Source organism: Melospiza melodia, chromosome 2, assembly GCF_035770615.1.
Source record: "Melospiza melodia melodia isolate bMelMel2 chromosome 2, bMelMel2.pri, whole genome shotgun sequence".
Lineage (NCBI taxonomy): Eukaryota > Metazoa > Chordata > Aves > Passeriformes > Passerellidae > Melospiza > Melospiza melodia.
Window position 1 is genome coordinate 111,057,093 of NC_086195.1, and position 15,859 is coordinate 111,072,951.

General features: G+C 42.1%; 1 protein-coding gene across 1 annotated transcript in view; it reads left to right on the plus strand.

Moving 5' to 3' along the window:
• The first annotated feature begins 10,572 nt into the window (after positions 1-10,572).
• Positions 10,573-15,859, plus strand: part of CLDN10 (claudin 10) — a 57,215-nt gene continuing 51,928 nt past the window's right edge. Inside the window, exon 1 of the mRNA XM_063149551.1 lies at positions 10,573-10,857. Coding sequence (XP_063005621.1) covers positions 10,644-10,857 — 214 coding nt within the window. The 5' untranslated portion in view covers positions 10,573-10,643. The remainder of the gene's footprint in view (positions 10,858-15,859) is intronic.

Consider the following 15,859-nt stretch of genomic DNA (forward strand, 5'->3'; position numbering starts at 1 on the left):
TTGGCTTTTCAGCCTGAGAACTTCTCAGGCAAATATGCAAACATTGCTGGGACATGATTAAGTAGAGATAGAGAAGCATGAAAGCCACTGTTTACAAGAGAGCACTTATTTTGCCCTGGTTGCCAAAGTAGATAGCACCACCAAATTAAGTAGGTCAATTGTGTATTCTCAATCATAATCTCTAAGAACAAACCAATGGTTTGCTTTTCAAGCACCGTGCAAGACATTTGGCTGCTTGTGTGGAATTAAGCAGAGCAGTAAATGGGAAAGGTTGGTCAGTAAATCAAAAAAAGTATCTCTGGCATAATGCCAGGATTTCAAATCTTTAGGAAGAATATGTTGGAAGGTCATTGAACTACTTGTTTTCCAGATGGACTAATTTTACTCTGCCAAAGCAGTTGTTCATGTGAAAGAGCTATTTGTATAAAATTACTTCATTTCTTAATTTCCAAGAAATCTTTTTTATCAAGACTTCTGTATTGTTTTTAAATATTTTATTATTTTTCATTGAAGACAGTAAATGAGCAAGCCTTACTTTGACATAGGGGGCATAAAATGTTACTTTCTTTTGATAGATTAAACTGTAAAAAAGTAACATATGGAGATTACTCGATTCCCAGTTCTGGAAAATAATGCTTTCAGAAAGTTCTCAAGAGTCTTAACTGCATATGAGTTTCCAAAGCACTGTGAAACACATTGCTTTCCAATTTACTCTGGAAAATAAAATTAATAGATTATTTTAAATAAAAATTTGGAACAGGCAATACCAGACTATTACTATCCTTTTTGATCCCCATAATTTGACAAGAATGTTGAAACATGCTGAAAAAAAAGCCCCAGAAAGTATCTGAAAGTTCAAGAAAATATTTCATGAAAATATTTAATGCAAGAGACTGAAAGAACTTAATGCATTTAGATTATGAAAACCATAATCGAAGTCATACACTGACCCCAGTATAAAATTATTTTGTGTAACACCCCAGGGTGGAAGGGATCTCAAAAGATCATCTCATCCAACCTGGTTCATTTCCAGAGTAGCCATTATTAAAAGATTGTTTAATAAAACAAAAGAAGAGGACACATATAAGATATTGAGCAAATTTTGCCCTTGGAGCAAACTCAGAAACACATTTCTGGCTTCATCTTCATCCATTAAATCAGAAGCAAATGCCTTCTCCAAAGATAGACTTTAGTCACACTAAAAAGGTGAAATTGTTGAAATCTAACCCATGTTGTGACATACAGAAAGATGGAAATGTGTTAAAGGTTCCTTCTTCCCTTAAGGCACTGCAATATCAAGAGCTAGTGATCTATATGAGAGGCAGATAGTAAGTGATGAGCAAGATGCAGCCTTGTGATTCATCCCCCTCCTCTTCAGTGCTTGCCCTGCCATGAACAGAGAGCTGAGAAGGGCTTAGATGCTACTGAACAGCTTCCTGCCTACCCTGGAGCTGCCTTCATCTGCTGGCTTTTACAAGACAGATGAAACTGGCCTTAGCCTGTGGCAGGCTGTAATCATGCTTTATCAGCTCCTGATAACTCTGGATGACATTAAGGTGGTTAGCAATTCTCAGTCAGGTGTGTGTCATGGCTAATGGATTGCCTGGACGTGCTTTTAATTAGCAGTAAGGGTTGGATTTAAGAAAGGGCTGTAGCTGCTGGGCCTAAGTCTAGCTGGGTGGTAAGCTAGGAAAACACTAGCAAACAGAGCTGTGCCCCACCTTTAGCTCCTCACATGTGCTTCACACCTTGGAAGTGTGAGACAGATTTCTGTAATCACCTCATTGCTTTTGAAAAACATGATGGTGTTGTCTTAATTGGCTGAAACATTCAGAAACACTGTCAGAACAACACTGTCCTTCTCCAGTTTTGCAAACTTGGGCTGTCTTTCAGTTTGACACAACACTGAGAACAGTGTAATCTGCACTCAATCCCACCTTAATCTAACACGCATTCCTACCTGAAAACAGAAGAGGTAAAGGATTTCTTGAATATTTCAGGAAGTTTCCCATTGAAGGGAAGGCTGAGACCTGCCAGATCTGAAAGCTAATCCATTTGTGCTGTAGGGAACACCAGGTTTGGGCTTTCTGACAGGGTAAGCAGAATTGTTAGGAGTCAAGAAGGAAAAATAAGAGAGAATCCTTTTCTGCTCTAGAGGAAGTGGTCTGAGGCAAACACAGCTAGAGCAAGAATGAAGCACTTTGCACTGCTCCCCGAAGCAATACTAAGAACTTCCAGGAAGAACCCATACCAATCCTAGTGTTAGGCCTTGGAAGAGGTATGTCTGACATGTCATGGATTTGGGATGTCACTGGTGACAAGCAAATGTGTTAATGGCCTTATTGAAGATAATTTTTCTGTGACATGAAACTGCTGAACTCTACTAAATTCCATTTTCAAAATATGAGGAGGTCACAGGAATTGCTGCGTGGACGCATAGGCATAGTTCTGTATTTTGTGCATCAGCTTTAAGGGATATCACCCAGTCTTTGTTGGTCCTGAAGTGCCTATGTGAGCAGGACAGGTTGGCAGTGCTCACAGGAACTTGCACAGTATGTTCAGTACCTCAGTTGTTTAAGACAGAAGGAGGTGTACATATGTGTGTTTACAAGCAGATGCATTTCTGCTGCCTTTATGGAAAGAATGACTAGCAGCATAGCAAAAGTCATGAGAACTGCACACTGGCAGATACCCAAAAAATTGTAGTAATTAAGCAGAGGGGTCTCTTCCCCACCACACCAGTATGGGACATGGATGGGAGCACCTTCTTGAAGCAGGAGGGGAGATGAATCTGCTGCAGGAGGGCAACAACATTTTTCCTTCTTGCCCAGATCTCACGTGAAGTGATAACCTCCCAGAAGGCTGGTACCATGGTAGGCTGGTAGAGGCAAAGAGAGCTGCATCTCCCACAGTCCTTCTGACAGGTAAAGAGTTTTGCAATGTGATTGTATGTTGCAATTTTAAAGAGCTGTATTATCAGATGAAATACTGGGAAGGTACCAAACCTTTTCTGGCATGCAAAGCATAGCATTAGGAAAGCAATTCAGCAGCTCCTTTTAATTATTAATTTTCATAATATTATTACTTTATATCACAATATTCTAGGCAATTTGGGTTACTTTGTCACAGCTGGACCTTATCCTCAAAATTTATAACATCCTTTCAGGTCTTTTCTTCAAGCTGTTTTCTCTTGTCTGTACTCAATAACATGGCACAGTACACAGAAAGGTTATTTGCATGTTGTTTTAAATACACTCATTCAAAACTACTAATACAATCAGATAACAATCCTATGTACAGACAGGATTTGTTATTCCTGGGTTCTACCATGGTTTCTGTCCTTAATGCCCTGACATTTGGGTAAAGGCTCCCCAGGGCATGGCTCCCTTGTGTCAGGGTGGGACCTAGCTTCCAGGGCCCATCCAACCACCCTGTCTAGGAGCAGGGCAGCCAGGGTCACCAGGAGAGCCAGGGTCACCAGGACAGCTCCATTTCTGGGCATTGGTCATCTCCCTAGGGATGGGGACAGGCTGTGGCTGGGCTCGGGCATTGGCCCATGGGTGCAGATCTGTGTCAGGGTCAGTAGGGCCCACAGGCAGGTGCAGGCTGGGCTGCACCACGGTGGAATCTGTGACTCTTCTAGAGATACAGCACTAAAGATTTGTCTTCAGAGCAGCTCCCATGGGAAGGGATGAGCCCTGGCTATGGACTCCTCAATCAGGGATGCTGTAGACTCATAGAATCAGTAAGGTTGGAAAAGACCTCCAAGATCATCAAGTCAAGGCTTGACTGACTGCCATGTTTGTCAACTAGATCATGACACTCAGAGCCATGTCCAGGTATTTCTTGAACAGCTGCAGGGATAGTGACTCAGTCATCTTCCTGGACAGCCCATGTTGACTACCTTTTCAGATAAGTTCTTTCTGATGTCCAGCCTGGACCTTCCCTGGCCCATTTCCTCTCATGTTGCCCCTAGCGGCCTGGAAGAAGAAGCCAATCCCCACCTGGCTACAATCTCCTTTCAGGTAGCTATAGAGAGTGTAAGGTCACCTCTTTTCTTCAGGCTAAACGACCCCAGGTTCCTCAGATGCTCTTCTTATGACTTTCTAGAGCCTTCACCAGCTTCATTGCCCTTCTCTGGGCCTGCTCCAGCACCTCAGTTGAGGAGCCCAGAATCTGAGGTGGGGACTCACCAGTGCTGAGTACAGAGGGATGATCACTTCCCTAGTCCTGCTGGCCACACTAGTTTTGATGCAAGCCAGTATTATTTTGGCCTTCTTGGCCACCTGGGCTCACTGCTGGCTCAAAAGTGTTCTCACAGACTTTGCACAGACCTGAGGTCATACACACTGGGTGTGAGGTGCCTTGGCCATAAGGCTAGGGTAGGGGATCCTGGGCAATGTCCGATGGGTCAGGCCATGCTGGGGGTCCCCATGGAACTACTTCCAGGGTCCATGCATCTCCCTGGCTTGGAGTGGGGTGGGTGATACATATCCATCCCCAGTGGCCAGCGAGCCTGGAATGATATTGCTGGAGTGTCAATATACGGCAGTGGGGCAAGGGCATCAGACCATCCCTAAAGAGCTCCAGGGGCGTGGGAGGAGCTGGAGCTGCCCCAGGTTAGTGTCTGGGCTGGGTGGAGGTGTTCAGATGCCCCTGAGGAAGTCAAGACCTGGGGCTGAGCTGGAACTCAGGGCTGTGCAGAGAGCAAACACTGTGGAGAGCCTCGGGGCAGGTGTGCTGCGCTCAGACAGGAAGGGTCAGCAGGGCCCAGGCCCCACAGCACTGGAGCTCATGGTGCCCTGAGCTGGCCACAGAGCAGAGGGGGCTCCCCACGGGGGTGGCAGGGTGGGCCCTTGTCCAGGGAATGGGACAGCCCCAGGAGTGACAAAGCCCAGTATCGGACACAGCCCAGTGATTGCTAGGGTCCAAGGTCAAGCTGGCAAGTCACGACTGCAGGTCAGGGACAGGGTCCAGCTCTGGATCAGTGACCCATGGCCCAGGACAGCCTGGGCTGCCAGGCACCAGGCACTGTAGCTCCATCAAGGACCAAGCTTAAAAGCAGATCCCACAGGGCAGAGAGGGACACCTGCCATGACTTTTCCCCAGCGCCATGCTGGCTGGGAGTCTCTTCCCACATCTCCAGCAGGATGGGAGATGCGCACCATCAGATGCACCCTTAGTAAGCTTGCCTTAAGCCCTGGCAGCCAAACCTCTGGGAAGGGTGGATGTGGATGCACTCAGGGCACTTACACAGGGCTGAGTTCACTTGTATGACAAACCAGTGATTTTTTCAGCATTGTGTTGTTTTTCCTCAGTGTTTGCATGTGTCTGTAGCACTTATATCACAATATTTCTGTTACTTCCCTCTTTCCCAGCCTCCTTGCTTCTTTATCTGTGTTACAATCTTTCACTTGGCATCTATCATCATTCAAAGCACTGAACTGTTCTATCTACTGAACTTTTCTATCCACCCTGGAGCTTGTTCACGTCTAGCATTGCAGCTTCCAGTAATGCTGTCAGTATACTGTAGCACAGGCTTATTTTAATACAGGCTGGGTTTGATCAGTTCATTGTATAAAAACCATGATCTCTTCATTCAGCCTATCACTTCATCTATAACCATTTGGAAGCTCTCAGCAAAGCACGATAACTTTGAACTTCACCCCAGCTTTCAGCACTGATCAAACACATGATTTCTCCTATCATTCTAACTTCACTGCATTTTAGCTCTTCACATTTCATATTTTTATGTAGACAAAGCCATTTTGGCTTTTTTCCACTTACTGAAAGTCTAGGTTGAGTGCCAGCAGCAACAATGCACTTAGTGACAGCAAATGTCTTTTATCCAAATAAGTTTGCTAGTGCCTAGTGTCAACAGCATAAAATAAGGAACATAATGCTCTGTCATCCTAAATTTTCAAATTCATCTCTTGTCTTTAATGCCCAATTAAGGAACACGATGAGGAAATAATCTTCATACCAAACACTGATTTGAATCAGTTGTTCAAAATCCCACACATTCTTAGACAAATATTCAAGAAGTACTTATTTTAATAATGCACAAGTGAGCAGTTTGCCCTTTAAACAACTAACAAAATGCTTTAAAATGTAATAAAGCATATCTTGTACCTACATAAGTACATAACATAGTACTACATACATGTACTACATATACTACTACATAGTACTACAACTACTACATAGTACTACATGTAACATACTACATTATGTTGGTACAAGCATAGCTTGTACCTACATGACTACATATATAGTTATGTATTTTCCTAAACACGTGTATACCTAGATTGTATAAATTTAGTGTAAACCCTGAATTGGGTTACCTGCTGTATCCATATATTTGCAAAGCAATTCTCCTAGTGATAAGGATATGAAGTTTTTCTTTCTCTTCCACAGCAATATTATAGAATCATGCAATAGTTTGACTTTGAAGGGTCCTTTTAAAGACTACCTAAGTCCAAATTCTCTGCAATGAGCTGGGACATATTCACTTAGAGCAGAACACTAAGAACCCGATTGACTCTGACCTGAAATATTTACAGGAAAGGGAATATAAAAATTGTACTATTAATAATGGGATTATACTATAATACATAATACATAATATAATCATATTAGTATTGTGACTACAGTATTGTGACTGCTCAATAAAAAGCAATACATTTGGGATGAACATTGAACTGAGTTTTCCTTCTCTGTTTATGTCACCCAGCACTTCGTGATTAACAAGTTGAACAGCAAACATCTCAAACTGCAATTGCTGCATACCACTATAATGTTGAAATGTAATGTTCTCTTTCTGTTATAGTAAACTATGAAACTGTATTTTTCCTCAACTTTCCCACTTCCAGCGATTTCATTGCTCCTTGAAATTCCTCTCTAGGTGGTACACTTTCAGCCTGCTACCCTTCTTGCTTGATTTCTAAGTTGCATGCATCTGGCAGAGACAGCAGAACTTGGTGCTCATCTGGAATGTATTTTTTCTTCTTTCAACACCATCTCATACTTCACTGCCAGTTCTCAGGAATTTTTTTGTTTGTGTAATAGGACCAGTCATATTACCATACAGCTGGTGCCTGACTGAATTTAGTAGAGATGTCTCCAAGCATTTGATTTCTTTACGCACTGTTTTCACTTCTTTGACTTCTGCAGAAGTCCTGAGTCACAGATTCTGTCTTTGTAACTTCTAGTTTTATTGCTTGTCCAATTCTCCTGGTTATTTAGGCGTCCCATAACTTCCTGGCAGTGCTCACGATAATTTGCATGGTCCACCCACTCTGCACAGAATTTCTTTGGCATAATTATTTATCTCATACGTTTTTGTGTCCATGTTACCTTAGGTACCGCCTTTGTAGAGCTCTCTTTCTCTCATCTAGATAACATCAGGATTGATTTGCACTTGGTTCTTTTTTTTTACCATAATTTTCTCCACAACTGATTCAGTTAGCAAAGTGTTTGCTCTAGCTGTGTTTGTCTTCATGAGCAAAATATATGTTGTCAGCAGCCAGATCTGTATCAGTATTGGGAACTCATCCAATTAAAAGTTTACAACAATTGACATAGGCTTAAGTAGAATTCACAGACTGAAAGCTACAGCTTACCTGTGTAAACATTCTTGTCTTGCTGCAGAGGCGTCACCTGCATTTAAGAACTGGCACTGGACATTTAAAAAGATAATATCAGTAGTAAAAGAAATATTGTGTGTTACTGGCACAGTGTCCAGTTTAACAGAGACAGCAATATGTCACATAATCAATTACTGTGTCTGTGGAGTTTGGGGAAAATGCTTCAACCAAGGCCCATAGCAAAATGTTTTCCCTTTCCAACTTCATATTTAAACAGTCCTTAAACTCGTGGCTGTTTTCCAACTTTTTGTCTGTTCAGTAACAGAGAAAAATGTTTTGATATAATGGAAAACAACACTAACAGGTTAACTTTCAACTTCGCCTTGAACTTCTTAAATGACTGATTAACTTACTTCTTACAGTTTATAGAAGAAATGAGGGTTGTAAACAGGACTGCTTACTTCTTTCTTATCACTTAAGTATCTGTTTAATTTATTCATCACTCACACACTAACTCTCTAGAAGCAATGCAGGGTGAAGTGCTTGTGACCATGAATTCCACAGTCATGCACTAGAAAACAAGGAAGATAAAGGCCAAGAAACCACTAAGTCCTCCTCAAGCCATGAAAGAGTAGTCTACAGTTCAAGTGGTGTCTACAGGCACTTTCCACTAAAGTAAGCAGCCTTTAGTGGAAAGTGCCTGTAGACAGGCACCAGCATAAGATAATGAGTTTGTATTGGATGGGATGTTGGTAGAAAATGATCTAAGAGTGAGAAGGGGAAGAGACTTAGGAGTATGTATTGCAGTTTATCTAGAAAGAGAAATGTGAAAACCCTTTTTATAACAATAGCATGACATTGGTTTAAAAGACCAAGGTCTTACTGAGAAGGTACCTCTGCCTTAGATCCAGGTCACTTAGAAACAGACCCTGTCCTGCTGAGCCTGAGCGTGGGTAGCTCCTCACAGGCTGTATTGATAATGCACACTGCTGTGAATAGCAAAAAAGAGGAGTGGGGAGGAATGAGAGATGCAGCCATCCTTGCTTTTCCAGTCCAAATGAGCAGCTTCTGAGTTTGGGGGGCTTTTCAGTTGTTCTGTTTGGTTGGCTAGATTTTTTGATTTTGGAGGTTTTTCTGTCAGTGACAACACTCAGAGAAAGTCCAAAACTAGGCTTAAATATAGCATCAGATGTAAAACATGTCTTTGAGCTACTGTGAGTGCTCAGCCAGCATTAGTGTCACTCAGAGGGTTTAAAAAAGAAAAAAGATACCTAATGAAATGTCTTCTCAGTATTCTGTGTGAATTTACATAGTCTTTGACAAACAAAAGAGCAAACCCAAAACCAACTTTTTGTATGGTAGATATAGAACAAAAAATTATCTCATCTCTCAGGAATCTGCTTCAAAGCTGGACCCATTTCTCCTCTATGCCCTTTCAAATTTAATGAAAATATATATGAAAGTTTACATGAAGTTTGACACCTAAAATAATAAAAATGTTACTATATTATTTAACAGCAATGCAAAATTGCTTCCTTCCTGTGTGATATTGTCCTCAACATTAAAACAACCTGCTATATTATAATGATGCTCCGTAGCAAACCCACTTTTCATGTCTTTCAATTTGTCTATGTTTACAAAAAAATTTCAGTTCACTCTAGATGTGTGGGATGTGAGCCTACTAATTAGTCTGAAAAGAAATTCCTTCTTGTGGTGTAATTTTCAGGTCTGTACAATTCACCTTTTGGGTCCTCCTTCTCAGTGCTGAGTCAAAGGCTGGTTAAAGTGAGAGTACCAGATGGTGGTTCAAGAGGAAGTCTCAGTGAAACTCCTCTTGCTCTTTACATGGAATGTTAGTGATGTTTTAGCACCCTTGTTTAACCCTTCTATGACCTGTGAAAATTCTACAGAAAAATTCCAGTGCCAATGTTCAGTGTGGGATTTTACCACAGAAGTAACTGGGACAATCAACACAAGAAGTATCCAAAGGGAAAAATATGGACCTTTTTTATTGTCAAAAGTATTTACAATATTCAGGGTAATTTCATGTCACCAATTGGCAAACACTAGCACCAAAGAGAAAGAGTTTTCTCCTTCTTTAGGGAGGAGGCCAAAAGTACCAGGAAAGGTATAAATACATCTGGAAGTTGGAATTTTAAAAGAGTGAAGGCCGCACATGTCTGCAAAATTGTGTGTATGTCCCACACCAGTAATGATTGTATACTCAGGAATACTGTTGCTGCGTGGTGCTGTCAGTACCCGCGGCTTTTGTCAAGTCAGTTGCATACTTGAGGTTTCTTCACGGCATGAGGTTGCAGGAGCTCAGTCAGTGGTAGGACAGATGTTCCTGCACTGCATATTTCATGCAGAGAGTTAGAAGCAGTACCTTTTCTACAATGACCAAGTGAAAAGTCTCAGTGGGGCTGCATGAGGCTCGTTCTGCTGACTGCCGCAGCTGCATTACTGCTCAGGGACCACTCGCTCTTTCTCTTGTTGTTCTAGATCTGCTATTCTATAAATATACCTGCAGACACTACCTCCTCCAGTTTTAGAGCTGCTTGCATGGTGGCTGGTTATGCCTGAATTCATTTCACAGCCTTTCAATGAGTTATTTTTCAAGTGTTGTGTGATCCTCCTAAAATGTTGTGGTAATCCGTTAAATAGCGCTGTACAATTTGGACTCTGAACCTATTTTGCTAGATGGAATGGTTGTAAGTTTCCAATTAACTAAAAATTAAGCATTAACTGGAATACTTTATTGGGAAAAAAATGAAAACAATTAATTTTTGCAATTAGAAATTAGTAAGTAAATACTAGTAATTATTTCCTATAAAGTTCTACCTTGACTTTCTTTCTAAATATTTGTAATGCCTAGGGCCTTTCTTAAATCACTCAACCATGAAAATTTCTTTCAGCCACATTAACTTTCTGTAGCAAGTGGTACTGAACTTGTTCAAGTATATTTTGCTTATGTTATGCCTTTTTGCTTACACACGTGACTGAAGTGCTTTTCTCTCCACACACTGGCATTAGTAAGTCCCTGGTTTACAGAGAAACATGCTGGCAATACAGATTATAGCTTTCATATTTTGTTTCTGTGGGCTGGGAGCTGCTATTGCTGCTACTGCATCAAATGAGTGGAAGGTCACTAGTCGAGCATCATCTGTTATCACTGCAACCTGGGTCTTCCAGGGTCTTTGGATGAACTGTGCTGGCAACGCCCTGGGGGCTTTTCACTGCAGACCTCACCTTACCATCTTCAAAGTAGAAGGTAAGGAAGCATAATTTAACTGGAACTTATGGAAAACCATGTATTGCAAGATGTGAGCATGAGGAGTAAGAGATTATTTTGGCTTGTGCAAGAGATTTTGTTTAAAGCATTGTGATGAATATAGGTAAATGGTTTTGTAGGCAAAATAACAGAAACAACTTTGTAGGAATGACATGTATTCCAAGAAAGACAGTAAGCTCTACTCTGTGGTTGGTAATATGTGATAAGTATACTGGACATAGTGCCAGCAATAAACTGTCAGTATCAAACCACTGTGAGCAGAGAAATGGACCAAATTGTCTTACAGCTCTAATTTCCGTGGCAAAATGAGCTGTGTTCTTGCTGGATGGTGGGAGGGGGAAAGATAGCCAGGTCTGTGACAGTTGTCAGTGGTCTTTTTAGTATCTGAAAAAATCAGAGAGCAAATAACCACATGCATGAATATGTGCATCCTGTGCAAATACTCATATAGCAGGAATTAAGTGCTGGTGTATATACTTGCTTGTATAACAGGCTAACATTTTAACTTTAAAGATAAAAGGTGTGCTGTGTCAGAATGTCCATTTTAATGGAAAGTGCTAGATTTGTAAGCCATATATCAGAACGTAGAAACAAATGAAGACTTCTTGCCTTATGTCAGAAACAGCTTTTCTCAGAGATAGGGGCTGGCTGTAAGTGTACCGTGCAATGTGTTTTGTGTTTCTCCCTATGTGTAAAGCAGTAAATGAAGAGGTTTGGTTTTGTTTGCTGTTAAGCCTTGTGATAGTAGGCCAAATAGTGTTTTCAGTGAAGCTGTGTGTAAGCACTCATGAGGGCCTTGGCAGAAGGATTGCACTCCCTGGGGTGAACAGCACACAAACAAAATGGAGTCAGACTACAGTAGGAGAATGTTGAGATAATAACAGCCAGTGGCTGAATGAAATAGAAAATGTAACATTGCATGGTTGTTACCATACGGTATATTACTCAGATAGAGTAGACTCACACATATGTGGAAGCATGGAAGCTTGGGGATGTTCCAGATCCTTGCCTTTTTTTGCCTTTCATGCCCCTGACACATCAGACTACATGCTGTGACATTCAGATAAACTCTTACACATACAGATGATTTTGAGATAAAACTCAACATAATTTCTCTACATATTTTGTGATGCCCTGTTTCAAATCATCACACACCACCCATGAGAAATGTGAATGGATAAGAAGTGTTTTATTTCTTTTAAAGAATGCAGTTCATCAAAAATTACTTAAAAGGCACAGAAACTCACACATATTTTTGAAAAGTGAATATTATATTTTGTAGATAACCATTTATGCATTATTTTTGCCAAGATTTAAAGGAAGAAAATCAGCTCTTTTTCTCAGGCATTGTTTAAAGCAATGTAAAGTAACTAGAAAGTACCATTACTGCTAGTGTTAGTAGCACAAAATCTGCTTTCAGGATAATCAGATGTAATCTATTTGCGACTTTGTATTGTTACTATTATTTTCATCACTGGCAGATTGAAATTTGAATAAACAGAAAATGCATGTTATGCATGCATTGTATAAATACATACTTAAGTGTCTGAGTAAAATTTTGCTGGTTTGTTTTTTAGAGGAATATAGAGTATAAATTCATTAATGAAAGTAGCACAGTCTTGTTCAAGTAAGAGAGTAACAAGCTGATGTAATGACATTTAGGAAGTCTAATTTTAACTTGCCAGTGCATGCACCAGCAAAAGATAATGTTACACGTAGCACAAACACTACTGGGAAAGAGCAAGGTATTCAGTTTGGAAAACCTGCTAAACATAAACTCCTGATAATCCAAGGAAAACAAGAGTTCAGCAGGGAAAGGGCTTTGCACTGTCACTCTATCATGGATTGTAAAACAATAATATGCTCAGATTAAAGTAATGAGCTCTGTGCCCTCAGAGCTTCAAGATATTGTTATAATTTACATACTAAGGCCATGGAAGGCTGGCAGTATACCTTTCCTTCTGCACGTTCATCTTTTTATGGAACCAATTTGGAAATTTTCCTATAGCCATAGACAAATTGCACAAGTTCCTCATTCCATTCCTATCCTGCCATTTTCAGGTTACCCTACAGAAGTATTAGCAGTAACAGCAACAGCAGCAGCAACAGTATTATGTTAGTGTAGTAAGTCACTCCTACTCCAAAGCAGATTCATTTGATTGTTGCATGTTTAATTGCATTTTTTGTGAGGATTTTGCAGGGGAGGCTTCTAAAGGGGGTCTATGAATTTTTAAGGGGTTTTTTTTCTGTTTTTCACAGAAAAAAAAATGAAACAAACATATTCCAGGGGCCTTGGTCTGAGCAGGATTACTCTGCAGTTGTAGGCAGCATGCAGATATTTACCAGAACTGACTTTCAGCTTGAGGACTAGTTGTGCTGATAGGAGCATAGGAAAGGCAGTGAGAGCTCTGCTTCTGCAACCCTCCCCAGGTACAGATGTTGAGGGGTTCACATTTCTGGAAGTCTGGTTTAGCAGGGCCACACTGCTAGCAGTACCCAAAGCTAGCTGGGCTGTTGCCAAATGTACATGTGCATTCACATGTCCAGCCACGATGTGCTCTGCTGCAGTGACTGAAACATTCATATGAAAGATCTTAAAAGGAGATCCTGAATAGTAATAGCATTGTAGCTACAGTCATTTAAGGCAATGTTTGTGGAAAGAAGCAATATCTTTTATTAAATCAGCTGCTTTGGGAGAAGTATGCAACAAAGTCATTCATCAGATCTGACACAAATACAACAAGCTTCAAGCTAAATATTATCTGGGAACATTGTCTCTTCAGTTAACTTGATTATGATTATCAGAGTGTCAGATACACCCATGGAAATGGTACGACTAAGATCAAGAGACCATTACTCACAAGCATAAACTCATACAGCCAATAAATGCCAGAAATTAAAACTAGCAGTGAGACAACATTTTTTCAAAAAGAGTAACCTTTGATTAACCACTCAGTCCTTATCAGCAAGAAAGATATACAAAGAGCCTTCAAAGCATGAGCTGGAGAATCGAAACTCTGGAGTCATGAATTCCAGAAAGGTACTGATTTTTATGGCAGAGTTAGGATCCAGCCTGCCTCCTGCTAACTCCCCAGTGCTCCTCAAGTCATAGTCAACCTCTTTTGTCATTCTTCTCATGTATATAATTCAGAATTCTTACAATGACAGAATTACCCAGATTTGACAAGAACCATATTTTAGCTATCAAGCATGGCTTAGACACTTTATTTAGGTATTTTGACTTGGGTAATGTTACACAGAGCTGTTTCATTCACATAAAGTAAAGAATTATAACTAACCAACTGAGCTGTGTCTACATCCATTTTCTATGACCCTTCCTCAGTCTGTCAGAACAGCTATACTAGGCTTCTTCAAACAATTAGTTTGGCATTTTGCATGCCTTGCTTATGGCACTGCTTAATGACTCCTATATATTCTGGTTTTCCATACCATGAGTTCAGGGAGGTGTGCAAGAAACTAGGAGAAATCTGCTTCCTTGAACCTTTGCTTCTTTGAGCCTCAGATCTCCTGCTGGCATCTTGTCAGCGCCTGATGAGGCAAATAGTGCTATCCTGATGGTAGCCAATATGGAGCAGGCAATGCCCAGCTGTTCTGGGTCACATCAGGCCTGCCTTTTCATGATACCGCCACTGCAATGCAGATAAGCAGCAGAAGGAAGTTGATACAAGAAAACTGCTATTGCAGCACCTGTACCCAGAGCAGCCTTGCATGGTCAAACACCGCTTGGGTTCATCAGGGTGTGGGGGGCAATTCTAGCTGGGCTTCAGGGTGACATTAGCAATTTTGCCAGAGAATCCAGCCTCTAGAGCTGGAAAGGACTGACATGAGTGTCCCTTACTTGACAGAAACTTACTGCCAGGGAAAGCACGCTATGCATGTTTGGTGCGAGTCAACAAGCCAGCCAGATATACGCACGGCAGCCAAGGCCAGGCTTCTCCTCAGCCTCAGAGGAGGGCACTTAGTGCTAAACCCCCCAGGAGCCAACACCACGGCTTTACTCCCATCCTGAGTGGGTTTGCAGGGGGTCAGGCTGCATGAGTGTTGAGGATGGAGACTGCCCTCCTGCTCCCTGCTGCTTGGCAGATCCCCGTGTCCTCCCGTGCCCTGCCCAGCCCTGCCCAGCCCCGCCGTGCCCGCTGCCGTCCCGCGGGGCCGGGGGAGGCGGGCGCCCTCCTCTCTCCATGGTGCTGCAGGAGCGGCCCCGGGGAAGCGCCGGCCGTGCCCGGGGTGGTGTCTCCTGCCCGGCTCCCTGGAAAGACGGCGAGCCTCGCCCCGGCTGCCCCCGGGGGAGCAGCCACGGGAGAGGAGAGGTTGAACTGTGCCCAGAGCCCGGGCGAGCAGCAGCTGTGTGCGCTTTTGGGGCATCGCAAGGGAAGGGGCCGGGCTGTCAGCCCGGGGTGATTGGCTTCAGCTATCATCAGAACGGGAGAAATCCACCGGCACGGCTTTCTTCTGGCCGATGGTCAGCCACAGGGGACTCGGCTGGAGGATCCTCCTGGTAGTCAAAGGGACAGAGTCACCAGGGTCCTGATTAACCCCAGCTGGTAAGCATGCAGCTGGTCACTCACTCTCCAAACACGCTCGGTGGGATGGGGAGGAAAATCAGGAAAAGGTAATACCCATAGGCTGAGGTAGGAACAATTTAATAATTGAAATAAAACAAAACATAGCAGTAACAATAGCAAACAATAGTAACATAGCAAAACAATAACAATAGCAGTAACAATAATAGCAATAGTAAAAAGAGAGAAGAGTAAAACCCAAGACAAAGAAGTGATGGACAGTATAAATACTCGTTACCCACTGACCACTGCCCAGCTCATCTCCAAGCAGCAATCAGCCCCTCACAGACAATGTCCCTCCCAGTTTATATGCTGAACATGTCTGTGGTATGGAATGTCCCTTTGGCTATTTTCGTTCATCTCTGTTTTCTCCCGGCTTCGTGTGCACTTCCTCACTG